This window comes from Tympanuchus pallidicinctus, unplaced genomic scaffold, assembly GCF_026119805.1.
Source record: "Tympanuchus pallidicinctus isolate F22 unplaced genomic scaffold, pur_lepc_1.0 scaffold3, whole genome shotgun sequence".
Classification (NCBI taxonomy): Eukaryota; Metazoa; Chordata; class Aves; order Galliformes; family Phasianidae; genus Tympanuchus; species Tympanuchus pallidicinctus.
Window position 1 is genome coordinate 59143779 of NW_026294747.1, and position 24209 is coordinate 59167987.

General features: G+C 69.6%; 4 protein-coding genes across 7 annotated transcripts; 2 read left to right on the forward strand and 2 right to left on the reverse strand.

Moving 5' to 3' along the window:
• The first annotated feature begins 386 nt into the window (after positions 1 to 386).
• On the forward strand, positions 387 to 3192 carry CDK5 (cyclin dependent kinase 5). The gene is made up of 12 exons (XM_052693699.1): positions 387 to 528; positions 658 to 746; positions 823 to 890; positions 954 to 1014; positions 1083 to 1139; positions 1776 to 1871; positions 1968 to 2042; positions 2133 to 2229; positions 2300 to 2369; positions 2475 to 2535; positions 2605 to 2685; positions 2777 to 3192. The coding sequence occupies exons 1-12, from the start codon at positions 492 to 494 to the stop codon at positions 2861 to 2863; spliced, it is 879 nt and encodes a 292-aa protein (XP_052549659.1). The 5' UTR covers positions 387 to 491; the 3' UTR covers positions 2864 to 3192.
• Positions 3193 to 3255: 63 nt separating this feature from the next.
• ASIC3 (acid sensing ion channel subunit 3) lies at positions 3256 to 9916 on the reverse strand. The gene is given in 16 exon segments (XM_052693697.1): positions 3256 to 3537; positions 3850 to 3896; positions 3983 to 4054; positions 4124 to 4295; positions 4795 to 4948; positions 5046 to 5102; positions 5174 to 5324; positions 5419 to 5546; positions 5621 to 5771; positions 8667 to 9262; positions 9265 to 9523; positions 9525 to 9628; positions 9631 to 9684; positions 9687 to 9734; positions 9737 to 9818; positions 9821 to 9916. Coding segments are annotated over 16 exon segments (2250 nt in total). The 3' UTR covers positions 3256 to 3458.
• Positions 9917 to 10028: 112 nt separating this feature from the next.
• ABCB8 (ATP binding cassette subfamily B member 8) lies at positions 10029 to 16503 on the reverse strand. The gene is given in 16 exon segments (XM_052693698.1): positions 10029 to 10132; positions 10346 to 10744; positions 10823 to 10956; positions 11181 to 11275; positions 11347 to 11483; positions 12273 to 12306; positions 12411 to 12516; positions 13517 to 13614; positions 13728 to 13813; positions 13912 to 14073; positions 14163 to 14268; positions 14726 to 14820; positions 14889 to 15044; positions 15931 to 16186; positions 16258 to 16442; positions 16444 to 16503. Coding segments are annotated over 16 exon segments (2184 nt in total). The 5' UTR covers positions 16489 to 16503; the 3' UTR covers positions 10029 to 10042.
• On the forward strand, positions 16368 to 24085 carry ATG9B (autophagy related 9B). Of its 4 annotated transcripts, XM_052693694.1 has the most exons (15): positions 16368 to 16564; positions 16637 to 16782; positions 18221 to 18322; positions 18405 to 18457; positions 18554 to 18609; positions 18701 to 18862; positions 18940 to 19081; positions 19478 to 20226; positions 20313 to 20466; positions 20534 to 20713; positions 20778 to 21005; positions 22085 to 22263; positions 23206 to 23308; positions 23521 to 23599; positions 23675 to 24085. In XM_052693694.1, exons 2-15 carry the CDS (start codon positions 16707 to 16709, stop codon positions 23782 to 23784), a joined length of 2373 nt encoding a protein of 790 aa, XP_052549654.1. In that variant the 5' UTR covers positions 16368 to 16564; positions 16637 to 16706; the 3' UTR covers positions 23785 to 24085. The 4 variants fall into 4 exon arrangements, with proteins under 4 accessions (XP_052549654.1, XP_052549655.1, XP_052549653.1 ...); XM_052693695.1 differs by lacking the exon at positions 16637 to 16782 and having other exon boundaries at positions 16452 to 16564; XM_052693693.1 differs by lacking the exon at positions 16368 to 16564 and having other exon boundaries at positions 16579 to 16782.
• The last annotated feature ends 124 nt before the right edge of the window (positions 24086 to 24209 follow it).

A 24209-nucleotide genomic window follows, 5' to 3' on the forward strand; every position in this document is an offset into this window, starting at 1 on the left:
GCCGCCCGTGCCGTGTGCCGGGTTGGCCCCGCGGAGCCGCGGCACCGAGCTCCGCACCGTCCCGCCTTCGTCTCTTACCGGGGTTCCGGGCGCGGCGGGAGGCTCGGCGGGGCGGGGCCGGGTGGAGCGGGGCGGATTCCGGAAGCCCAAACGGGCACAGCCCCGCGCAGGAGCGGGGAGCGAACACCGAACCCGGAACCGCACCCGGAACCGCCCGGCGGCGGCGGCGGGGATCGAACCGCCGGCCGGATGAGTGGAGTGGGCGGGGCCAAGGGAGGGAGGGACCGATAGGGGCGGAGCCAAGGGAGGGGCGGAACAGAGCACGAGGGCGTGGTCACAGAATGGGCGCGTCCGGGGCGGGGCTACTGGGGTGTAGCGGAAAAGGCGGGACTTCCGGGGTGACCGGGAGGTTTGGCGGAAGTCGAGGAGCTGCCGGGAGGTGTGGCGGAAGAGGCGGGGCCGGGGCGCTGGGCCCGGAGCGGAGCGGAGCGATGCAGAAGTACGAGAAACTGGAGAAGATCGGGGAAGGTGCGGCCGGAACCGGACCGGGACAGCGGGGCGGGAGGGGCGGTGACCGGGCCGGTTGGCGGCGGGGCGCCGTTATCGGTGTGTCCCGTTAACGCTGCGCCCCTGACTCGGCCGCCCGCCCGCCCGCAGGCACCTACGGGACGGTGTTCAAGGCCAAGAACCGGGAGACGCACGAGATCGTGGCGCTGAAGCGGGTGCGGCTGGACGATGACGACGAGGTGAGGGGAGCTGCGTGGGGCCGGGCCGCGCCGAGCCCCTCCGGGCCGAGCCGAGCCGTGCCGTGCCGTCCCGCAGGGCGTTCCCAGCTCGGCGCTGCGGGAGATCTGCCTGCTGAAGGAGCTGAAGCACAAAAACATCGTCAGGTGAGACCTGCGGGCGGTGCTCCCTGCTCGGCGCCGGCCCGCTGCTGACGCCGCTCCCCGCAGGCTGCACGACGTGCTGCACAGCGACAAGAAGCTGACGCTGGTCTTTGAGTTCTGCGACCAGGTGAGCGGGGCGCTGCGGCCCCGGGTCTCCTCCAGCCGTGCCCTCATGGCCGCCTCCCCCCCCTGCAGGACCTCAAGAAGTATTTCGACAGCTGCAACGGGGATCTGGACCCTGAGATCGTGAAGGTGCGGGGTGTGGGGGGCACAGCCCTCTCTTCTCTCTTTCCCTCTCTGCTCTGCCCTCGTGGGGCCCCATCTGCAGCGCTGTGCCCAGGTCTGGGGCCCCCAGTACAAGAAAGACAGGGAGCTGTTGGAGAGGGTCCACAAAGAGCCACAAAGATGCTCAGAGGCTGCAGCACCTCCCTACAAAGACAGGCTGAGGGAGCTGGGCTTGTTCAGCATGGAGAAGAGAAGCTGCGGGGTGACCTCAGTGCAGCCTGCAGTGCCTGAAGGGAGCCTGCAGCCAGGAGGGGAGTCAGCTGTGTGCAAGGGGAGATGGCAGCAGGACGAGGGAAATGGTTTGGAGCTGAGGGAGGGCAGCTGGAGGTTGGATGTGAGGGGAAGTTGTGTGCTGTGAGAGCGGGGAGGGGCTGGAACAGCTGCCCAGAGAGGCTGTGATGCCCCGTCCATCCCTGGAGGTGTTGGAGGCCGGGTTGGATGGGGCCCTGCACAACCTGACCTACTGCTTGATCCAGTGGCAGCAGGGGGTTGGAGCTTCGTGATCCTTGGGGTCCCTTCCAACCTGGGCCGTTCTGTGATGCTGTCGTTTTGGGGTGGTGGTGGCAGTGGCGCTGTGCTGATTCTGGGCTGTGCTCTCCTCAGTCCTTCATGTACCAGCTGCTGAAGGGCCTCGCGTTCTGCCACAGCCGCAACGTCCTGCACAGGGACCTGAAGCCGCAGAACCTCCTCATTAACAGGGTGAGTGCTGGGCTGGGGGCTCACACCGGGCCCCCCTTTGCCCCTTGGGGTCCCCTTGGTGCTCCCCCAGCCCCCGACCCCTTTGTCTCACTGCAGAACGGGGAGCTGAAGCTGGCAGACTTCGGCCTGGCTCGAGCTTTTGGCATCCCGGTGCGCTGCTACTCAGCAGAGGTGAGGAGGGGGCTGCTGGGTGCACCCGAGGGTCCCGGCCCTCGCCCTCCCCTCCCCAAGCATCCCTTCTGCCCCTTGTGCCCCACGCAGGTCGTCACGCTGTGGTACCGCCCCCCCGACGTGCTGTTTGGAGCCAAGCTGTACTCCACCTCCATCGACATGTGGTCGGCCGGCTGCATCTTTGCAGGTAGCCGTGGGGCCGGGAGGCTGCGGGACGCGCGGGGCGGCCATGGGGGCCTCACGCCATCCCTGCGCAGAGCTGGCCAACGCGGGGCGGCCGCTCTTCCCGGGGAACGACGTGGACGACCAGCTGAAGAGGATCTTCAGATATCCTTTGGGAGCCGCTGCTACCGGGGGGGAGAGGGGTGAGGGCGAAGCCTCGCGGGGCCCCGCGCGTCCCGCAGCTCCCCGTGGCCCTTGACAGCCCCGCACGCTGCTGGGCACCCCCACGGAGGAGCAGTGGCCGGCCATGGCCAAGCTGCCTGACTACAAGGTGAGGCTCGGGGGGCACGGTGGGGCGGGGGGGGGCAGCGCGGGGCCGGGCGCTCACGACCGTCCCCAGCCCTACCCCATGTACCCCGCCACCACCTCCCTGGTCAACGTGGTGCCCAAGTTGAACGCCACCGGCCGGGACCTGCTGCAGGTGAGCCGGGGTGCCGGGGGGCTTTCCTGTATCCCGCCGTGGGGAGGGGGCTGCTGTGGGGCCCTCAGCATCGCCCCCGTGCCGTCCCCAGAACCTGCTGAAGTGCAACCCGGTGCAGCGGATATCGGCGGAGGAGGCCCTGCAGCACCCCTACTTCACGGACTTCTGCCCCCCCTAAAAACCCACCCGGAGCCGTGGGGGCAGCAGGGGGGGTGGGGGGGACGGGACCAAGCACCCCGTGCCCCCCCGCCCCCCCCCCCACCCGCTATTTATTAGGATTTTAACCCAGCGCCGCCCCGGGCTGCCCGCGTGCCGAGCCGGGGCCGAGCCGTGCCCCCCCCGTGCCGGTGTAGCTGTAGGATGGGGGGCCGGGCCCCGCAGCCCCCCCAGCCCTGGTGGCGGTCGGGGTCCCCCGGAGCTGGCCCCAGGGGTCGCCCGTTTCCCGACCGCGCTGTCCGTGGCTGCGACGCGTCTTTGTTACCGATATAAAGAGCTTCCCTCCCCCCACGCTGCTTCCTTCCCTTGTGCCGCTATGGGCTGCGCCAGCCGCGTCCCCCCCGGAGCCGGCAGTGTGGGGCAGGGCTTTATTGGTGCGAGGCGCGACGTACAGCAGGGCGCGGGGACGAGCAGCGCATGCGGGGATGCGGAGCGGAGACCTTGCAGCCCCCCGGCACCTGGCTTCCGTCCCAGGGCAGGGGCTGCTCCCCAGCGGACACCCCGGCCGGCCGGGGGTGTGGGGCCGGGCCCCTCGGTAGGAGAATTCCTCGGGGCGCCTACAGCCGAGTGACGAGGTAGCAGGAGCGGGGCGAAGGTGACACCGTCCGCGTGGCCGCGCGGGGCCCGAGGGGCGTCCTGCAGCGCGGAGGGGCGGTGAGCGGGGCGGCCGAGCTCCTGGGCCGCTTCCCTTCCCGTCCCGCCGCCGCCCCGTGGGGTCACGCGAAGCCGGAGCTCCAGGCTGTGCCGTGCTGGGCGCCCCCGTGAGCCGCGAGCCCGGAGCGGTGATGCAGGAGGCGGCCCGCGCTGCCGCCGCGCCCGGGGGGGGGGGGGGTTGGGATGCGTGGCGGGGGCGACGCGGCCGCCCCACGGGTGAAGGCGGGGATGAGCGGCCGTGGGGGTCCCCGCCGCCGTCTTTGCCCCGCGCCCCCCGGCTCCCCACGTGTCTACCTGGGTGGGAGCGCGGCGGCGGGGCTGCCCGGCACGGCGGGATGCTCCTGGTGGGCGGGCGGACGGAGAGGAGATGATGAGCGGTGATGGGCGGCGATGGGTGGGATGAGGTGGGGGGGGCCGGGGGGGTTACCAGCGTGGTGCCGCTGCCGCGCCGCATCCGCTTCTTGTCCTTGTAGAAGCCGACGAGTTTGTCCCGGAACACCTGGGGGGCGACGGGGTCGGTGCTGCCGCCCGCGGTGGGGCTGAGCTGAGGGGCGGGGGGGGGGCTCACCTCGTACAGGTAGTCGAAGATCTCCAGGATGGTCAGCAGGCTGGCGCCGATGAAGAGCCCCATCTGCCCCCCGATGTCCCCCAGCAGCCCCGCCACCTCGTACGCCTTCTTCTGCTCGATCATCTCGTAGTTGAGCGCCTCAAAGAAGATGTCCAGCACCAGCACGTTGTCCCTGCGGGGGGTGGGAGCGGGGCGGGGGGTGCCGAGGTGGGGGGGGGGGCTGCACCGCGCTGCGGTGTGCCGTGCGGGGGGGCTGAGTGCTCTGTGCGTGCTGGGGGTTGGGCCGTGCCGTGCAGTGCCATGCAGTGCCGTGCTATGTGGCAAAGCGTGCATTTGTGCATCAGGAGGGCTGTGCCATGCGGGGCTGTGCTGCTCAGATGGCGGGGAGGCACTGGCACAGGCTGCCCAAGGAGGCTGTGGATGCCCCATCTCTGCAGGCATTCAAGGCCAGGCTGGATGTGGCTCTGGGCAGCCTGGGCTGCTGGTTGGCGACCTGCACACAGCAGGGGTTGGAGCTGGATGAGCATCGTGCTCCTTTGCAACCCAGGCCGTTCTGTGAGTCTATGCCATGCTGTTCTGCAGCGTGCCAGGCGCACAGCAGCACCGCGGGGGCCGTGCCGTGCCGTGCCGGGGGTCCGTGGCCGCCCCCCACCGCCCCAAACCCCACTCACGCGATGTATTGCTCGGTCTTGTTGAACTTCTTGGCGAGGTACCGCGCGGAGGCTTTGCTGGGGATCTTCACCATGGAAAGCTCTTTCCCGTAGCGCACGGTGTCGCAGGGCGTGCGGCACGCGCAGTACTCGCTGTCCTTCTTCACCAGGAAATCTGCGCCGGGGGACGGCGGTGTCGCGGCCGTCCCCCCCCCCCCCCCCCTCCCCGCCCCCTGCCTCCCCCTCCCGCCCCTATCGTGCCCCACACGTACCCAGCGCGGGGTCGGCGCACTCCTTGTACTGCTCCGGCGTGCAGACGTTGGCGTTGCCTACGGGGGGACGCGGCGCTCGTGGGGCGCGGGGGAGGCCGACCCCCTCCCCGACCCCCGGCCCCGCTCACCGGGCATGTGCACCATGCGGCAGTTGCAGTTCTCGGCCAGGTAGCGCGTCTCGCAGTCCAGGCGGCAGGCGGTGAGGCTGTAGTTGGTGAAGAAGTCGGACTCGATGGGGGTGGCCTTGCAGTCCCCCCAGGGCGGTGGCAGATACACCAGCTGCCGGCTTGGCTAAGGAAAACACGCGGCGCCCGCTGCCCCCCCGTGCCACCCCCCGTGCCGTGCCGTGCCGCGCCACCTCGGCGCCGGATACCCGCTGCTGCTGGCACGACACGAAGGTCTGGAAGCCGGGTGCCACGCCGAAGCCCAGCTGGTCGATGAAGGGCGGCTCCTGCTGGCTGTGGATCTGCACCTTCACCCCCGCCTCGTACGACGTCTCGTCTGCAAGCAGCGCGGGTCTGGGGCTGCGCGGGGCGGCGCGTCGCGCTCCCCTCCCCGCGGGGCGGCCGCCTCACCCGTGTCCCCCCAGACGGGCAGGTATTCCTCCTGCTGGATGTTGAGCATCAGCTCCAGCCCGTTTCCCGCGCCGCCCTGCAGCGTGGTCAGCAGCTCCGTGCCCGGCTGCCCCGAGTTGAAGGTGTAGCACTTGCCCAGGCGGGTGAAGATCTGCGGGGTGGGACAGGGGCGGCTGCTGGGAGGCGGTGAGGCGGAGCAGGGCGCGGTGGGGCAGGGAGGCGCCTTTCCCCACCGGCAGCCCCATAGCGCCGTGCCCTCGCTGCGGGGTGCGGCTGGACACCGCCGTGCGGGGCTCCCGGGAACCCGGCGCTGCAGCCCCACGTTGCAGCATCGCCACAGGTGCAGGCGGGGAAGAGGAGCCGTCCCACACGGTGCCGTGGGTGCTGGGAGTCAGAGAGGCAGGCGGCACCGTGCCCCACACCGCCCCCCCGCGCACCCACGGTCTGTACATCCCGACCCGCACCTGCCATCGTCACCTACAGCCCGTGCATCCCATAGCAGACGCCCCGCCGCCCCTAAACCGCCACGTCCCATAGCCGTGCCGGCGCCGCACCTCCCGCACGTGCCGTCACCCCAAAGCTGCCCATCCCCACCTCCCGCCCAACCCCGCTCAAGGCGGATGGGGATGGGAGCAGGGCTGGTGCGGGGCCGAGCGGCGCACAGCAGGGCCGTAGCAGCGGTGGCCGCGCCGGTGCCGGTGCCGGTGGTGGCACTCACGGCGGCGAAGTTCTCAGGGCCGCACTCCCGGCGTGCCGGTAGAAGGCAGCCGGGTCGTAGCTCTTGCCGGGGAAGAACCCACGGAGGTCGTGGGGCCGCCGCAGAGCCCGCAGGTAGCGGGAGAAGTCGCGGCCCGGCACGGACAGCAGCTCGGCTCCCGACCAGAGCACGTCGGCGGCGGTGAGCCGCGAGCGCCGGGCGCGGTTGTGGTTGCGGAGGGGGACGGCGGGGAAGGCGAGCGCGCGGCTCTCGGCCTCGTCCAGCGCGGCGATGCGGGGCTACGCGCCGTAACGCCCCGTGCGCTCCCCCGAGTGCGGCAGGAAGGCGCCCGGCGAGGCCGCGAAGGCTCCGGCCCACAGCAGGCGGTGCGGGGTGGCAGCGCCGGGCACGAAGACGTGCCGCAGGCCGTGCGGGAGCAGGAGCGGGCGAAGGCCGCCAGCCCGGGGGCGCCGCGAGCGCCGGTACCCGGCACCGCCGCCATGGTGCGCCGGGCGTCCTGCGGCACGGCTCTGCAGGGGGATCGGCCTTCGGGCCGGGCCGTGGGGACGCGGGGACGCGGGGACGCGTGAGCGGGCGCAAAGCGCGGCGGCGCTCAGCCGGCACCGACGTCCGGCGGGACCCCGGCGCGCGCGGAGCGGAACGGCGGCATCCGAGGATCCCGGCACCGAAAGCCCCGGCCCCGCTGCCGGCTCTTAGCGCCAAAACCCCGTCCTGACCCCGTCCCGTAGGGCGAGGGACCCCGCGGAGCACCCGGCGGCCCTCCTACAGGGGCAGCACCGGGGGCTGTTGGCAGCCCAGCCGTCAGCCCGGAGCCGCACGTGGCCGCGCGCCCCCCCGTGCCCCCGTCCTGCCCCACATGGGGGGAGGGGAGGGAGCGGCTGCTGCGGCAGCGGAGCTCCCAAAGAGGGGAGCGGTTGCCATGGCAACGCTGCCCATCGCGCGGGGAGGTGGCTGCCATGGCAACCGGCGGCCCAGCACCAGGATGCGCCAGGGACCGCGGGAGGGGGGGACGGGGATGTGCCCCCGCACCGAGCGTCACCCACCCCACACCGGGAGCCCCACGCACGCCCCACCGAGTGGCTGCGGACCCGGCCCGGGCTGGGGCATCTGCCACATGTGGGGTGCACGTGGCACAGCCTTTGTCACTGTAACAGAGCCCGGCACAGCTCGGGGCCCAGCTCACCCTGCTCAGCCACGCACCGCGCCGTGCTTTTGGCCACTGAGTCGCACACGGAGGTCGGGGGGGGAGGGGGGCACGGCCATGTGCCCTATGGAAGCCCTGCCTCCAGGGCTCCACGTGTTCTGCTGCACTCTGGAACCCGGGGGAGGCAGAGAGCAGCAGCCCTGAGTGCGTTGGCACAGGGGAACGGGCGGTGGGAGCCCGGCTCAGCTCCCAGCCCCGAGGGGGGTGGGGGGGTCACTCACACGGAGATCATTTCCTGCTCTGAGAGCCTCGTGCTGGCTGCTGTGATGGGGGTCGTGCAGTGCAGGACACGGTGCTGCCCCACTGAATGCCTCTGTGGGGTGTTTGTGCCCTGTGCCCACCATCCCCGTGTCCCCACACAGAACTGAGGGTCCCAGCGCCCGTCCCTGGGGGCAGAGCACGGCCACCGTGCGGCCCTTCAGCACACACAGAACCTCTGGCACACTGTGGGGCATGGCGGTGGGTGGGGGGCAATGGCACGGAGGGGACACGGAGCCACGGGGACTGGAGCTGTGGGACCCTGAGTGCAGGCAGAGCTTTGGGGGCTGAGCGGAGGCACAGAGCCCAGCACCCGCAGGTGGGTGTGGGGGGGGGGGCACCGCCGGATGGCACCCAGCACCCAAACCGCCAGTGGGATTCAATGGGGGCGATGGGGATGGAGCAACCCACAGCCCTCCGGTACCAAATCCCCCTGCGTCCTGTGTGACACCCGTGGCCACGAGTGGGACCCCTTGCATTGGTGCCCATGGCCACAACGCAGAGCAGTGGGGTCACAGTGTGGCCCTTGGGCACACACACAGCGTCCAGCAGCAGGCAGGCAGCGCCAGCACCGGGAGGGGTGGCAGCAAAGGGGACACGGAGCCACAGGGAGTGGAGCAGCGTTGGCACAGTGCAAAACCTGGGGGTGGGCACAGGATGGGGGCACCGCCGGACGGCACCCAGCACCCAAACCACCCGCGGGGTGCGACGGGAGAGACGGGCACGGAGCCCGCAGGGGCCCCGCGGGGCCAAATGGCGCCGCGCTCAAATGCAATGGGAGGGACGGGGCCGGAGCTCACGGCACCCTCCAGCGCCGCGTCCCGCCTGCCCAGCCCCACGGCGGCGCTGCCCGGCCCCACACTCACCACGCTGAAGTTGCGTGCGGAGCAGCCGGCGCCGCGGAAGGAGCACTGCAGCAGCATGTCGGCCAGGTCGTGGCCGGTGCGGTTGTAGAACTCGGCCATGCTGAAGGGTTTGGCCTTGAAGTTCTTGAAGTTGGCCTTGTCGCGCAGCGCGGCCAGCACGGCGGGCTCGGCCAGCTGCGGGTTGCTGATCTCGTAGCGCTCGTTGAGCAGCGCCAGCAGCTCTCCCACGTGGTACATATCGTTGCGGGTGATCTTGGAGAAGCGGAACTCGTTGAGGTTGCAGATGGTGATGGCCGGGAAGGTGAGGTTGTGCGCGGCCACCTCGTCCAGTTTGGTGACGTGCGGGTAGGTGAGGAAATAGGCGACGCGCTCGGCGCACACCAGCAGCAGCAGCCCCAGCGCGCCCAGGAAGAAGGCGCCCCACAGCGCCCGGCGCAGCGCCGCTCCGTACGCGAAGATGTGGCTGATGCCGTGCAGCGACGAGCTGGAAGCGAACGCCCGCAGCCGCGACCGCGGCTCCGCGCCCCCCGCGCCCTCCCCGCCGCCCCTCATGCTGCCGCTCGCCCCCGCCCCATCGCCGCCGGAGGGACCGCCCCGGCCCCAAACCCGGCCCCGGAGCGCCCGCGGCCACCGGGATGCGGTTGCGGCTGCGCTGCCCGCGGGTTTCCCGCAGCGGGGGCGCGGTGCCCACCCTCCCTTCCCCGGTCCGCCGCCTTCCGCCGGGGGTGCGGGGTGGGAGCTCCGGGAGGGGCCGCGCCGGGCTCCTCCCGCCCCCCCGGGCGGCGATGACGGGAGGGGTGGGGGCGCAGCCCCGTCCCTACGCTTCGTCCCCGGCTTGGAGCAGAGGGACTCCAGGGGGCCCCCCAGAGGGACCGAACCCGTCCCCACCCGGGAGCGGAGACGGGGCGACCCGGGGGTCCCGCTGCCGCAGAGCCCGGTGCCGGGCGGGGTCCCCCCGCGGGTTGGGATCCCGCTGCCTCCGCTCGGGGCACCACTGCCCGCATCCCCACCCGGGGGCTCGAGAGGCTCCGGTACCGCCGTGCCCTGCGGGGAAGGGGCTGGGATGGGGGAGATGCGGCAGCGGATGGCGTAGCGGCTCCGGGACCACCGCTGGGGACGGCGATCCTCTCCCGAGGAGGGCAGCTTTGGTGCGTGGGCACAACGCGGGGCTGTGGGGGCACACGGCGCGACCCCCACCCCGGCGGTGCCGCAAAGCGGCGTGGAACTCCACCGTTCCCAACTGCCCCCATCCGCATCGCCAACCCCACCTCCCCGCTCCTATGGGGTTCCCCTCCCCACAGCCCGGCCGTACCCCGCCCCCTCCCCCTGCTCCCGACGCCGCACAGCTCAGCACACGCCCCGCTCGGTTCCGCCGTTTATTCCGCTCCGCGCCGCTCCGCCGCCTGCTGCCGCATCAGCTGCGCGTACAGCCCGCCGCGCCGCAGCAGCTCCTCGTGCGTGCCGACCTGCGGGGCGCTCACTGCCAGTCCCGCCCCACAGACCGCCCCACTCGGAACCGACCCCCAACCCCCCGCAACCCCCGCCTCCTCCCAATCCCCTCCCATCGCGGCTCAGACCCCTCCCCGCCGATCCCCACCCCCCATCGAAGCCCCCCCCCCTCCCACCGGCCCACCCCGCCGGAGCCTCCCCTCCCCCCCCCCCCCCCCCGTCCCGCTCACCTCGGCCACGCGTCCTCCCGCCAGCACCACGATGCGGTTCGCCCCCCGCACGGTGCTCAGGCGGTGCGCGATGAGCAGCACCGTCCGACCCCGCGCCGCCTTCTCCAACGCCGCCTGCACCGCGCGCTCCGCCTCCGCGTCCAAAGCGCTCGTGGCTTCGTCCAGCACCAACACGGCCGGAGCTTTCAGCAGCGCCCTCGCTAAAGCCACGCGTTGCCGCTGCCCTCCGGACAGCGCCGCTCCGCGCTCGCCCACCACGGTGCCGTAACCGTCGGGGAAGGCGCGGATGAAGGCGTCGGCGTCGGCCAGGCGAGCGGCCTCGAACACCTCCTCGTCCGAGGCGTCCGGTTTGCCGAAGCGGATGTTCTCCATGATGGTGGTGCCGAACAGCACCGGCTCCTGCGGGGCGGCCCCGCGCTCAGCGCTGCCCCGGCCGGGCTGGACGGACTCCCCCCCCCTCCCCGCACCTCCCCGCACCTGGCTGATGAAGCCGATGACGCGGCCGCGCAGCCACGAGGGGTCCAACGAGGCGATGTCGCGGCCGTCCAACGTGATGGTGCCCCTTGTGGGCTCATAGAAACGCTCCAGCAGCGCTGCCACCGTCGACTTCCCTGTGCCAAAGCATCAGCGCCGTGACATCACCACGGTGACCCTGGTGCCACATCACCGCGGCCCCATCCGGCACCGTGGGATCGGTGCCCCCCATGGTTGCATCCCCCTGGGGCCGCCACGGCCACCTCCCTCTGGTGGCACCGGGCTCCACGTCCCCATCGGCCCCGACGCTGCGGGGTCACGGCGCCGTGCCACAATGGGGGTCCCACACTCTGAGTGTCACCTCCTCCCGAGGGTCCCACGACGGCCACCGTCTCACCGGGGGGCAGCGTGAGGCTGAAGTCCTGCAGCACGGGATGCCCGGGGCGCGTGGGGTAGCTGTGGGGGGAGGCGAATGAGGGGCCGTGGGGCAGATCGGTGGGGCAGGGGGAGGGCTGGGAGGGCCTGACCTGAAGGAGACGTGCTTGAAGGCGACGTGGCCCAGCAGGGAGTGGCTGGGGATGGTGTCCCCCCCCCGCAGCGGCACTTGGGGCTCCAATGTCATGAACTCAAAGACACGGGCGCCAGCGCTCAGCCCACGAACCACCTGCAATGGGGGGGGGACAGAGGCAGATGGAATCTCCATCCCCATCCCATCCCCATCCCATCCCCATCCCCATCTCCATCCCCCATCCCATCCCCATCCCCATCCCCATCCCCATCCCCATCCCATCCCCATCCCATCCCCATCCCCATCCCATCCCCATCCCATCCCCATCCCCATCCCATCCCCATCCCCATCCCATCCCCATCCCCATCCCCATCCCCATCCCATCCCCATCCCCATCCCATCCCCATCCCCATCCCATCCCCATCCCCATCCCCATCCCCATCCCCATCCCCATCCCCATCCCATCCCATCCCCATCCCCATCCCCATCCCATCCCCATCCCCATCCCCATCCCATCCCCATCCCCATCCCATCCCCATCCCCATCCCATCCCCATCCCATCCCATCCCCATCCCCATCCCATCCCCATCCCATCCCCATCCCCATCCCCATCTCCATCCCATCCCCATCCCATCCCCATCCCATCCCCATCCCCATCTCCATCCCCATCCCATCCCCATCCCCATTCCATCTCCATCCCCATCCCATCCCCATCCCATCCCCATCCCCATCCCATCCCCATCCCCATCCCCATCTCCATCCCCATCTCCATCCCATCCCCATCCCATCCCCATCCCCATCCCATCTCCATCCCCATCCCATCCCCATCCCCATCCCATCCCCATCTCCATCCCATCTCCATCCCCATCCCATCCCCATCCCCATCCCATCTCCATCTCCATCCCCCCCTCCCTGGAAGCTGGGATCCTTCAGGATCCCCCCTACCTGCCCGAAGAGGATGGAGATGTTCGCCAAGGACCTGCAGGCACATGGCTGAGCTTAGGATGAGGTGCAATGGGGGGAAGGACATTGGGGATGATAGAGCTGTGATGTGGGGGGGTGACATGGGAAGGTGACACCAACCTCTGCACCGTCTGTGAGGCCACCAGGAACGACATGAGGTCACCAGGAGAGAGCTGAGCCCCGGCCATCAGCGACCCACCCACAAAGATGGTGCCCAGCACAATGCCTGTGGGTGCATGCTGCTCGTGGGGCTGCCCCACAATAAGCCCAGGACCCAGTAGGGCCTGCCTCCCCGATAGGTTCTGCCCCCCAAAAAAGGTCCTGTCCCCCAGAAAAGGTCCTCAGCCCCTCAAGAGGTCCTGCCACCCCAATAGGCCCCACCACCCCAATAGGCCCCGCCACCCCAAAAAGCTTCTGACCCCCCCAATAGTTCTTGGCCCTCAATACGTCTTGGCTCCCAATGCCCCCCCACCCAGGTCCTGTAACCCTAATAGATCTTCATCCCCCCAATAGGTTCAAAAAAAGTCCTCAGCTCCTCAAGAGCTCCTGATCCCTTCAATAGGACCAGCCACCCCAATATGGCCTGCTCCCCAATAGGTCCTGCCACCCCAATACACCCCCCCAGTATGTCCTGACCCCCCAGTAGGTCTTGGCCCCCGATGGGTCAGGCCCCCCCAGTATGTCCTGACACTCCTAATAGACCCTGCCACCCCAAAATGTCCTCCCCCCCCCCAACGAGTCCTGCCACCCCAATAGGTTCTACCACCCCAAAAATGTCCTGACCCCCCCAATAGTTCTTGGCCCCCAATAGCTCATGCTCCCTCAACAGGCACTGCCCCCCCAATTTGCCCTGAGCCCCCAAAAAGATCCTCAACACCTCAAGAACCCCTGATCCCCCCAAGAGCTCCTGACCCCCCCCAATAGGCCCTGCCACCCCAATAGGTTCTACCCCCCAATAAAGGTCCTCACCCCCTCTTTAAGTCCTGCACACCCCCAGCAGCTCCAGACCCCCTCACTGGGGTCTCCTACCCCAATAGGTTCCGCTCCTCCAATAGGTCTTGACCCCCCCCAATCTGTTCTGCCACCCCAAAAAGATCCCGACCCCCCCCCCGTAGTTCTTGACCCCGATAGGCCGTGCCCCCCAACAGGTCCCGACCCCCCCAACAGGCCCTGCCCCCTCGGTGGGTCCCACATCCCTGCGACGCTCAGCGCCTCCCCCTGCTGACCGTTCAGCGCCAGGTTTGACAGCCCCTGGAAGGCGGCGATGCCCAGCCCCAGCCGTTGGCTCATCCTGCTGGAGCGCTCTGCCTCGGCGCAGTACAGCCTGCAGAGATGGGGGGGGGATGGTGGCACTGAGGAGGAGGGGGGGAAAAAGGGGAGGGGGGGGTGTGGGGGGCAACCAGCCGGAGCTCCCCACGGCCGCACCGCCATCCTCACCCCGCCTGCTGCTCCTCCATGGCGAAGGCGCGCACGGTTCGCACGTTGCCCAGCACCTCGTCGGCCACCCCGGTGGCTTTGGCCACCTGTGCCAACAAGGGGGACGTGGCTGCGCACCGCTGGGCACCGCAGGGACGGGGGGGGGGGTCCCTACACATCCCCCCATCCCCCCCAAAGCCATTACCTGTTCCTGTGCCTGCCGGGACAGCGCCCGCAGCACGGAGCCCAGCGCGGTGCCGGCACCCACCAACACGGGCAGCACCAGCAGCAGCAGCGCCGTGAGCCGTGGGGACAGCAGGTACAGGGACAGCACACAGCCTGCAGCCTGGGTGCTGCTGCGCAGGCCCTGCGGGGGGGGGGGACACGGTGATGGGGCTGGGGGAGGCGCTGGGGGGTCCTGAGGAGGGAAGTGGGGGGCGCAGCGCCGGGCCCCACCTGTGAGATGATGAGCTTAAAGGAGGATTTGAACTCCTGCACGTCGGCTGTGAGCCGTGCCACCAGCTGCCCCGTGCGGTGAGCATCGAAGAACGCCACGTCCTGCCTGGGGAGGGGGGCTGCAGCCACTCTGCTGCCCTTTCCCCCCCCCCCCCAAGTGCCCCTCATCCCCACACGTCCCCCATCTCGCTCTCCGTGTCCCCTCTGACCCTGTGTCCCCGTGTGCCCCCCGACCCGGTGTCCCCCCACATCTCCACACCCCCCGCTCCACATGTGCCCCCATCCCCTCTGTCCTCACATCCCCCCAGCTCCGCACCCTCTGTCCTTCTGTCCCACATGTCACCCCTGTCCCTATGTCCCCCTGTCCTCATTTGACCCCCGTCCCCCCGTCCACCCCACCTCCGTGTCCCCATTTCCACTCCGCCTCCCATATCCCTGCTGCTGCCAACCGTCCCCACGTCCCCCCATCTCCACGTCCCCCTTGTCTCCATGTCCCCCAACCCCCCCCCCTCCCCGTGTCCCCTTTCCCCCCGTCCCTCTGTGCCCCCGCACGCCCGCCCTACCGCAGCAGAGACACAAAGAGAGCTTTCCTCATGCTGGCAGCCACCTGCTCCCCAACGCGGGACAGCAGAGCGATGTACCCGAAGGTCAGCAGCGCCTGTGGGGCGTGGGGTCAGCGTGTGGGGCCGGGCTGTGGGTCGGGGTGTGGGTCTGGGGGGTGCCCACCTGCAGGCTGTAGAGGCCGAGGAGGCGCAGCGCTGGGGGGCGGGCGGCACGCAGGTACCCCTCCAGGTGGGTCCGGGCCTCACGGGCCACCACGTCCACCAGCTGCCCCAGCAGCACCGGGATCTGCACATTGAGCAGCGCTGCGCCCAGGGCGAGCTGTGGGACGGGGGGGGGACAGAGAAACTGGTGTCAGTGGGGTGGGATGGGATGGGATGGGGAGGAATGGGGTGGGATGGGGTGGGGTGGGATGGGATGGGTGGGATGGGATGGCATGGGATGGGGTAGGTGGGATGGGATGGGATGGGATGGGATGGGATGGGATGGGGGTGGGATGGGATGGGATGGGATGAGGATGGGATGGGATGGGGTAGGTGGGATGGGATGGGGTGGGATGGGATGGGATGGGGTGGGATGGGATGGGATGGGATGGGGTGGGATGGGGTGGGATGGGATGGGATGGGATGGGGACAGAGAAACAGGTGTCAGTGGGAGGGGATGGGATTGGGTGGGGGGAGGAATGGGATGGGGTGGGATGGGGTGGGGTGGGATTGGATGGGATGGGGTGGGATGGGATGGGATGGGATGGGATGGGGTGGGATGGGATGGGAATGGAGATGGGATGGGGTGGGATGGGATGGGATGGGATGGGATGGGATGGGATGGGGTGGGATGGGATGGGAATGGAGATGGGATGGGATGGGATTGGAGATGGGATGGGGTGGGATGGGATGGGATGGCATGGGATGGGATGGCATGGGATGGGATGGGATGGGATGGGATGGGATGGGGATGGGATGGGATGGGATGGACACTAGGGATACGCACATGGATATGGGGATAAGGAGAGGGATGGGGATGGACATAGGGATGAGAATAGGGATGGGAATGAAGAGATGAATGGGAACAGGACACGGATAACAGAGGGGACAGGGATGTGAACTGGGATGGGGACAGGGTTAGGTGAGGAAAGGGAGCGGGGACAGAGAGAGGGACGGGGATGGGGACGGGATGGGACCCCACGCGGTGCCTCTCCCCCGCTCACCACGACGGCCGCCGACAGCGCGAGGAGCTGCGGGCGCAGCAGCGCCCAGAACGCCGCCCATTGGAACTCGGGTTCGGGGCGCGGAGCGGCGGGGACGGCGGCGGGGACGGAGCGGCCACGGCTCTCCTGGCATCGCGCTGCCGCCCCCAGCGCCGCCCCCACGCAGCCCAACGCAAACCCCGCCGGGACGAGGAGCGGTGCGGGGCGCAGTGCGGGGCGCGGTGCGGAGCGGAGCGCCGACCCCCCATTCCTGAAGCTGCGGAGTTGCCGTGAGCGCCCATCCCGGGCACTGCGCCCACCTCCCCTCGCGTCCCCCCCGCCCGGTACCTGCTCAGCGCCGCCCGCACCGCCCGCAGCCCGCAGCCCGCCCGCCCCGCGCACAGCAGCAGCATGGCGGCCCCGCGGAAGGGGCGGTGCGGGGGGCGGAGCTGCACGGCCCGGCACCGCCACCTCCGGCCGAGACCCCGCACCGCTCCCCGCACCCCGCAGCGCGGCGCGGTCCCCAGAGCCCCCGACCCTCCCGTCCCGCAGCCCCGCGCGGTGCGGGATCGCGGCCATGGCTCCAAGGGGGGTGCGGAGCCCGGGCCGGGCCGTGCGGGGCGCAGATTGAGTGCGGGGCGCGGCGGGGCAGCAGGTGAGAGCGGAAGAGGGACGCGGGGACACTCAGAGACGGGGACGGACATTCGGATAGGGGACACCGCGACAGGGGGACAGCGGGACACACGGACACGGGGACACGCGGACGCGGGGACGGCGCGAGATGGGGAAGTCGGGGGATGAGGACACGGCGACATTTGAACACGGGGACACCGGGGCACGGGGACAGCTGGACGTGGGACAGGCGGACACGGGGTCAGTTGGGCACGGGGACAGTGGGACGCGGTGCCACGGGAACGCGGACGCTCGGGACCCGCGCGCTGCCCCCCCGCTCAGCCCCGCAGCCCCCCCGTTATGGGCCCCCCGCGCGCGTCCTCGTCTCCACAACGCGCAGCGTCACCGCGTGTCCCCAGCTGCGGGCCGTGACCCCCACGCGTGTCCCGGGGGTTCCGTGGTGCCGCTCCCCCCCCCCCCGCCGCCCGCTCTATTTTCGGCCGCGGGGTATTTTCGGTGCGGGGGGGCCGCGTCCCGGCACGGGGACACCCGATGCCGTGGGGGGGTCAACGCGGGGACAGCGCGTCCCTGCGGCCCCGCACCGCCCGCTGCTGAATCACGGCTCGGGACGGGACGGCCCACGCGCGTGGGGCGGCGCCGCGGATCCACCTGCGGGTCCGGTCCGGCTCTGCCTCACGCGGGACGGGACCGACGGCGGCTGCGGAGCGGCGGTACGGGGCGGGGTGAGGCCGACCGGCAGGGAGAAGGGGGTCCCGGTGCGGCCCGACGGGGGGGGGGGGGGGTGTCGCACTCTGGGCCGGGGGAACCGGGTCACCTGGTGCTTCAGGAGGCGGGGGGAGAGGGGCGGCTCTCCGGTCCCTTCCCGCTGGGGGGGTCCCGTGGGTCTCCCCATCCTTCCCCAAAGTTCCGGGGGTCCCATCCTGCCTTGGGGGTGGGCAGCTGTGGGATGTTCTGTGGGTCCCATCCTGCCCCACGTTTTGGGGGTCTCGTCCTGCCCGAATGTTCTGCTTCAGATTAATAGGGATTCCATCCTATCCAAACGAGTCCGGGGGTCCTGTCCTGCCTTGGGGGTCTCATCCTCCCTAGGGAACTGGAGGTGCTCCGGGTGTCCCATCCTTCTCCAAAGTTCTGGGGGTCCCATCTTTCTGGGGGGGTCCGATCCTTCCCTAGCAAGGGAGTCTGGGCTCCCATCCTTGCAGAGGGGGTCGGGAGTCCCCTCCTGCCCCAAGGGCTTCTCTGCCTCATCCTGCTGGGGGAATCCCCTCCTTCCCCCGAGATCTGGGGATTCCCACCCTGCCTTGGGAGGGGGGGGGGGCCGCGGGGGTCCCTTCCTTGCCGGATCCCCGCGCTCCCCGGCACGTCCCGCCCGCTCCCTGTGGCCGCGAGGCTGAGGGCGCGTCGGAGAGACGGGACCACGGGATTGCGTGGCTCTGCCCGGGGCCGTTCCCGCGGGCGCTGCGGGGTGACAGCTCACGGCATCCCGATGCGGGGCACGCGGGCGGTGCGTTGCGGCGTCCCCGGCATTTCCTGCGGGGCGACAGCTCACCCGGCACGGCGCGGCGTGGGGCGGGGGAGGGAACTCCGTGCAACCCCACAAGCCGTGCCCACATCGGGGGTCCCGCGCTGGGGTTCATATCGAGGGGGTCCCGCATCGTTGCCCCCCCCCCCCCCCCCGCAGGTGCGATGCCGGAGGCTGAGTATCACCGCTTGGAGGACCCCGAGGAGGATTCCCCCCCGGGTGAGGAGGAGCTGCTGCTGCACGTCACCGAGGGGCGGCAAGGTGGGCACTTTGGGGGCGTCGCAGGATGGGAGGGCACTGAGACACGGCCCCGCTGAGCCCCCCCCGTTGTTTCCCCCCGCAGGCTCCTGGCATCACATCAAGAACCTGGATGATTTCTTCACCAAGATATCCTCGCTGGGCGCTGTTCCCACCGGAGGGGTTGGGGGGGGGGGGGGTGGAACCGGGGGATGGCACACAGGCGCGATCCTTAACAGCCCCAACATCTACCACTTCCACCAGAAGAACGGCTTCACCTGCATGCTGCTGTCCGACCTCTTCGAGCTGGGGTGAGCGCTGCGCTGCGCGGCACGGCCGTCCCTCCCCCCTCCCCCCGTCCGCCGGGCATCCCCTGACCCCCCCCCCCCCCGCGCCCCCCAGGCAGTTCGTGTTCGTGGTGGCCTTCAGCGCCTTCCTGCTGTGCTGTGTGCGCTACGATGTGCTCTTCGCCGACCGCCCGCTCAACCGCAGCCACGTCCCCCCCGAGCGCAGTAAGGTGACGCTGCCCGACGCGGTGCTGCCCGCGCCCCAGTGCGCACGGAGGTGATTGGGAGGCCGTGGGAAGGTGGAGGGGGGCGTGGGGATGGGACCCCCCCCCATAAGCCGTGCATCCCCTGCAGGATCGCTGCCAGCGGTTGGCTCGTCTTCCTGCTGGCCATGGCGGCGTTGTTCTGGCTGTGCCGCCTGCTGAAGGTGCTGCGCGGGCTGCTCGCCTACTGGGACATCCGCCGCTTCTACGGGGAGGCGCTGCGCATCCCCGCGGTGAGTGGCACGGAGGGGATGCCGGCGAGACGGCGGTGCCGGGGTGTCGGTTCCATCGCGGTGCTGTCGGTGCCACGGCGGTGCCGGAGCCGTAAAGGTGCCGGTGCCGTGGGGATGACGCGCCGATGTGGGGACACCGGAGCCGTGGGGATGCCGGTGCCTTGAGGGCGGTGCCGGTGCCGCGGCGATGCTGGATGTCACCACAGGGGCGCCGGTGCCGCGGGGTTACCGGTGCCGCGGCGGTGGCGTTGACGCCGCAGGGGTGCTGGTGCCGGTGTGGGGACACGGGTTCCGTTGCCGGTGCCGCGGCAGCGCCTGGGCTGACGCAGGGACTGTGGTGCCGCGGGGTGTCCGTGCCGAGGAGCCCCCGGTGACCCCCGTGTGTGCTCGGCGCAGGGCGAGCTGTGCAACTACAGCTGGCAGGAGGTGCAGGCGCGGCTCATCGCCCTGCAGCGCGAGCAGCAGCTCTGCGTGCACAAACGGGAGCTGACGGAGCTGGACATCCACCACCGCATCCTGCGCTTCAGCAACTACACCGTGGCCATGGTCAACAAGTCGCTGCTTCCCGTGCGCTTCCGCCTGCCTCTGCTGGGCCCCGTCGTCTTCCTGACTCAGGGTCTGCACTACAACCTGGAGCTGCTGCTCTTCCGCGGCCCCGGCGCGCTCTTCCTCAACTCCTGGAGCCTGCGGCCGTGCTACAAGCGGGCGGGAGAGCGGCTGGCGCTGGCGCGACGCCTGGCACGGAGCGCCGCGCTGCTGGGGGCCGCCAACCTGCTGCTGTGCCCGCTGGTGTTGGTCTGGCAGCTGCTCTACGCCTTCTTCAGCTACGCCGAGGTGCTGCGGCGGCGGCCGGGCGTCCTGGGCACGCGGCGTTGGTCGCTGTACGGCCGCCTCTACCTGCGGCACTTCAACGAGCTGCAGCACGAGCTGGCGGCACGGCTGGGCCGCGGGCATCGCCCGGCCACGCGCTACATGAACTCCTTTGCCAGCCCCGTGCTGGCCGTGCTGGCGCGTCACGTCGCCTTCTTCGCCGGCTCCGTGCTGGCCGTGCTCATCGCGCTCACCGTGTACGACGAGGACGTGCTGACGGTGCAGCACATCCTCACCGCCATCACGCTGCTGGGGCTGCTGCTCACCGTCGCCAGGTGGGTGCGCCGCACGGCGCTGTGCTTTGCCGAGCCGCGTTGGGCCGTGCCAAGCTGCGCCACGCCGTGCCGTGCCCCCCCCGCAGGTCCTTCATCCCCGACGAGCACTCGGTGCAGTGCCCGGAGCAGCTGCTGCAGCGCGTCCTGGCGCACACGCACTACATGCCGCAGCACTGGCAGGGCAGCGCCGGCGCGGCGGAGACGCGCAACGAGATGGCCCAGCTCTTCCAATACAAAGCGGTGAGTGCGGGACGGCACGGCGCAGCCCGGAGCCGCGCCGCCCCCTGAGCCCTCCGCCCGTCCGCAGGTTTTCATCCTGGAGGAGCTGCTCAGCCCCATCCTCACGCCGCTCATCCTCATCTTCGCGCTGCCCTCCCGCGCTCTCGACATCGTCGACTTCTTCCGCAACTTCACGGTGGAGGTGGTGGGCGTGGGGGACGTCTGCTCCTTCGCGCAGCTCGACGTGCGCCGCCACGGGAACCCGCAGGTGAGGGGCCGGGCGGGGGGCGCTGCAGCCTGCCGGCCCGCTCTCACCCGCCGCCCACCCGCAGTGGCTGTCGGAGGGGCAGACGGAGGCCTCCGTGTACCAGCGGGCGGAGAACGGCAAGACGGAGCTGTCGCTGATGCACTTCGCCATCTCCAACCCGCGCTGGCAGCCGCCGCCGCACAGCGGGCTGTTCCTCAGCCACGTGAAGGAGCGGCTGCACAGGGATGCGGCCCCGCACGGCCCGGCCGAGGGCGCGCTGCGGGTGTCCCTGCTGGGCGATGGAGCCGCTGCGGTGAGGGCGCTGGGTGTCGTGGGGACGTTGGGGGAGTGGGGGTCGCTGGGAGCTGAGAGGGCAGTGGGCGCTGTGGGGGACATCAGGAGCCTCACGTGGGGATATTTGGTGCTGTGGGGCACTGGGTGCCGTGGGGTCACTGGGTGCCATGGGGTCAGTTGGTGCTGTGGCGACTCTGGGGGCATAGGGGACACTGGGAGCTGAGAGGGCACTGGGCGCTGTGGGGGACATCAGGAGCTCCATGTGGGGACATTTGGTGCTGTGGGGCACTGGGTGCCATGGGGTCAATTGGTGCCATAGGGACACTGGGTGCCATGGGGTCAATTGGTGCCATGGGGACACTGGGTGCCATGGGGTCAATTGGTGCCATGGGGACACTGGGTGCCATGGGGTCAGTTGGTGCCATGGGGACACTGGGTGCCATGGGGTCAATTGGTGCCATGGGGACACTGGGTGCCATGGGGTCAATTGGTGCCATAGGGACACTGGGTGCCATGGGGTCAGTTGGTGCCATAGGGACACTGGGTGCCATGGGGTCAATTGGTGCCATGGGGACACTGGGTGCCATGGGATCAATTGGTGCCATGGGGACACTGGGTGCCATGGGGTCAGTTGGTGCCATAGGGACACTGGGTGCCATGGGGTCAATTGGTGCCGTGGGGACACTGGGTGCCATGGGGTCAGTTGGTGCCATAGGGACACTGGGTGCCATGGGGTCAATTGGTGCCATGGGGACACTGGGTGCCATGGGGTCAATTGGTGCTATGGGGACTTTGGGGGCATAGGGGACACCGGGAGCTCAGAGGGCATTGGGCGCTGTGGGGGCATTTGGTGCTTTGGGGCTGTTTGGTGCCATGGGGACACTGGATGCTGTGAGGTCAATTTATGCCAAGGGGAAACTGGGTGCCATGGGGACACTGGATGATGCAGAGACACGGGGTATTGTGGGGCCATTTGGAGCTGTGGGGCCATTTGGAGCTGTGGGGACATTGGGTGCCATGTGGACACTGGGTGCCATGAGGCCATTTGATGCCATGGTGTCACTGGGTGCCCTGCTGGCACTGACATGCTCCCCACAGCCGGACGCCCTGCTCACCAGTGTCCTGGCCCACCCACTGCTGGTGCCCTGGGACCGGCGCTTCACCCAGCCCTGCAGCACAGCCAGCGCTGCTGCCAGTGTCCTGCTGTCCCTGTCATCCCCGCTCCCTGGGAGGGGACACGGCCCTTCGGAGAGCCCTGAGCGCCCACTGCCCGAGAGGTGCTGTGGGGATGGGGTGGGGATGGGGATGGGATGGAATAAGGATGGGGATTGGGATGGGGATGGGATGGGGATGGGATGGGGATGGGATGGAATAAAGATGGGGATTGGGATGGGGATGGGATGGGGATGGGATGCAATAATCACAGAATCACAGAATTGTAGGGGTTGGAAGGGACCTCCAGAGATCATTGAATCCAACCCCAATAAGGGGTTCCATCGGTTCCATCGCGGTGCTGTCGAATAAGGATGGGGACGGGATGGGAATTGGGATGGGGATGGGATGGAATGGAATAAGGATGGGGACAGGACGGGGACGGGATGGGATGGAATAAGGATGGGGACTGGGATGGGAATAAGGATGGGGATGGGATGGGGATGGGATGGGGATGGGATGGAATGGAATAAGGATGGGGATGGGAATGGGATGGGGATGGGATGGAATGGAATAAGGATGGGGATGGGATGGGAATGGGATGGGGATGGGATGGAATGGAATAAGGATGGGGATGGGATGGGAATGGGATGGGGATGGGATGGAATGGAATAAGGATGGGGATTGGGATAGGAATTGGGATGGGGACAGGATGGAATAAGGATGGGGATGGGCTGGGGATTGGGATGGGAATGGGATGGAATAAGGATGGAATAAGGATGGGGACTGGGATGGGAATTGGGATGGGGATGGGATGGAATAAGGATGGGGATGGGCTGGGAATTGGGATGGGGATGGGATGGAATAAGGATGGAATAAGGATGGGGATTGTGATGGGGATGGGGACGGGATGGAGATGGAATAAGGATGGAATAAGGACGGGGATGGGCTGGGCTGGGGCTGGTGGCACTTTGGATCATGTGAGGCTGGGGCCAGTGGGTGCCCATGGGGCGGGTGCTGGGCTGGGCCTTGGCTTCTCCCCATACCAGAGCCGTGCTGTCCCACAGCCCAGTGCTCAGTGAGTCGCGCCTGCTCAGCCTGAGCCGCTCAGCCGTGCTGGCCGAGGTGGCGTCTGCTGAGATGAGCCTGCACGCCATCTACATACACGAGGTGAGCAGCCCGGGCTGCGCGTCCCCACAGCCCCATCCCTGCCATCGCCCGTCCCCTGCCCTGTGCTGCACCCTTGCTTCCGTCCGGCCGTCGCCTCGCGCCCCACACCATCACCCCCACTTGGCCACCAGACCCCTGCACCCCACCGGTGGTGCCCCATGGCGCAGCCGGGCTGTGGGGCGGCGGTGGGGCTCTGACCTTTTCCCCCCCAGCTCCACCTGCAGCAGCAGCAGAGCCCCGTGGGGCTGTGGGTGGCGGCAGGGGCTCCCAAGAGGCCCTTGGTGACCACAGGTGAGTGCTGCCGGGGGGTGGGGGGGGCTCCCAGACCCACACGGGGCTGTGGGGCGCTGACCCGTCCTGCTCCAGGCTCGGCCGCCCGCGCCTCGCAGCTCGAGCTCCGGGAAATGCCTCTGGGTGGTTGGGCTGAGGAGGACGAGGAGGATGAGGATGAGGAGGAAGAGCAGACGACGAGGTAGCTGTGCTGCGTGCGGCCATGGTGAGCGCAGCCCCGGCTCCGGAATATCGGAGGATCGTCTGGGGTTCTGCCCACGGGGACCCCCGTCCTGCTGCATCCCCACGCAATGTGGGGCCGCGGTCCCTCTGGGTGCTCCCGGCCCCCCAGGTGCTATATTTATATGGGGGGGCACCACACCGTGGGGCGCAGGTCTGAGCCCACGTGGGTCAGGGCCCCCCCCCCCTCCCCGCCTGCTGTGGTCATGGTGGGGGCAGCGCTGGGCCCCGAGCAGCCCTGGGGGCAAATAAAGGTTTACAGAGCGTCGTGCCGTGCTGAGCGCTGCAGTGGGGCTGGAAGCCAGACATGTGGGGGCACTGGGGGCCAGGGGGACATCGGGGACGGTGCTGGGTGTCGCGGGGGGCAATCGCTATGGATATCCGCAGTGTT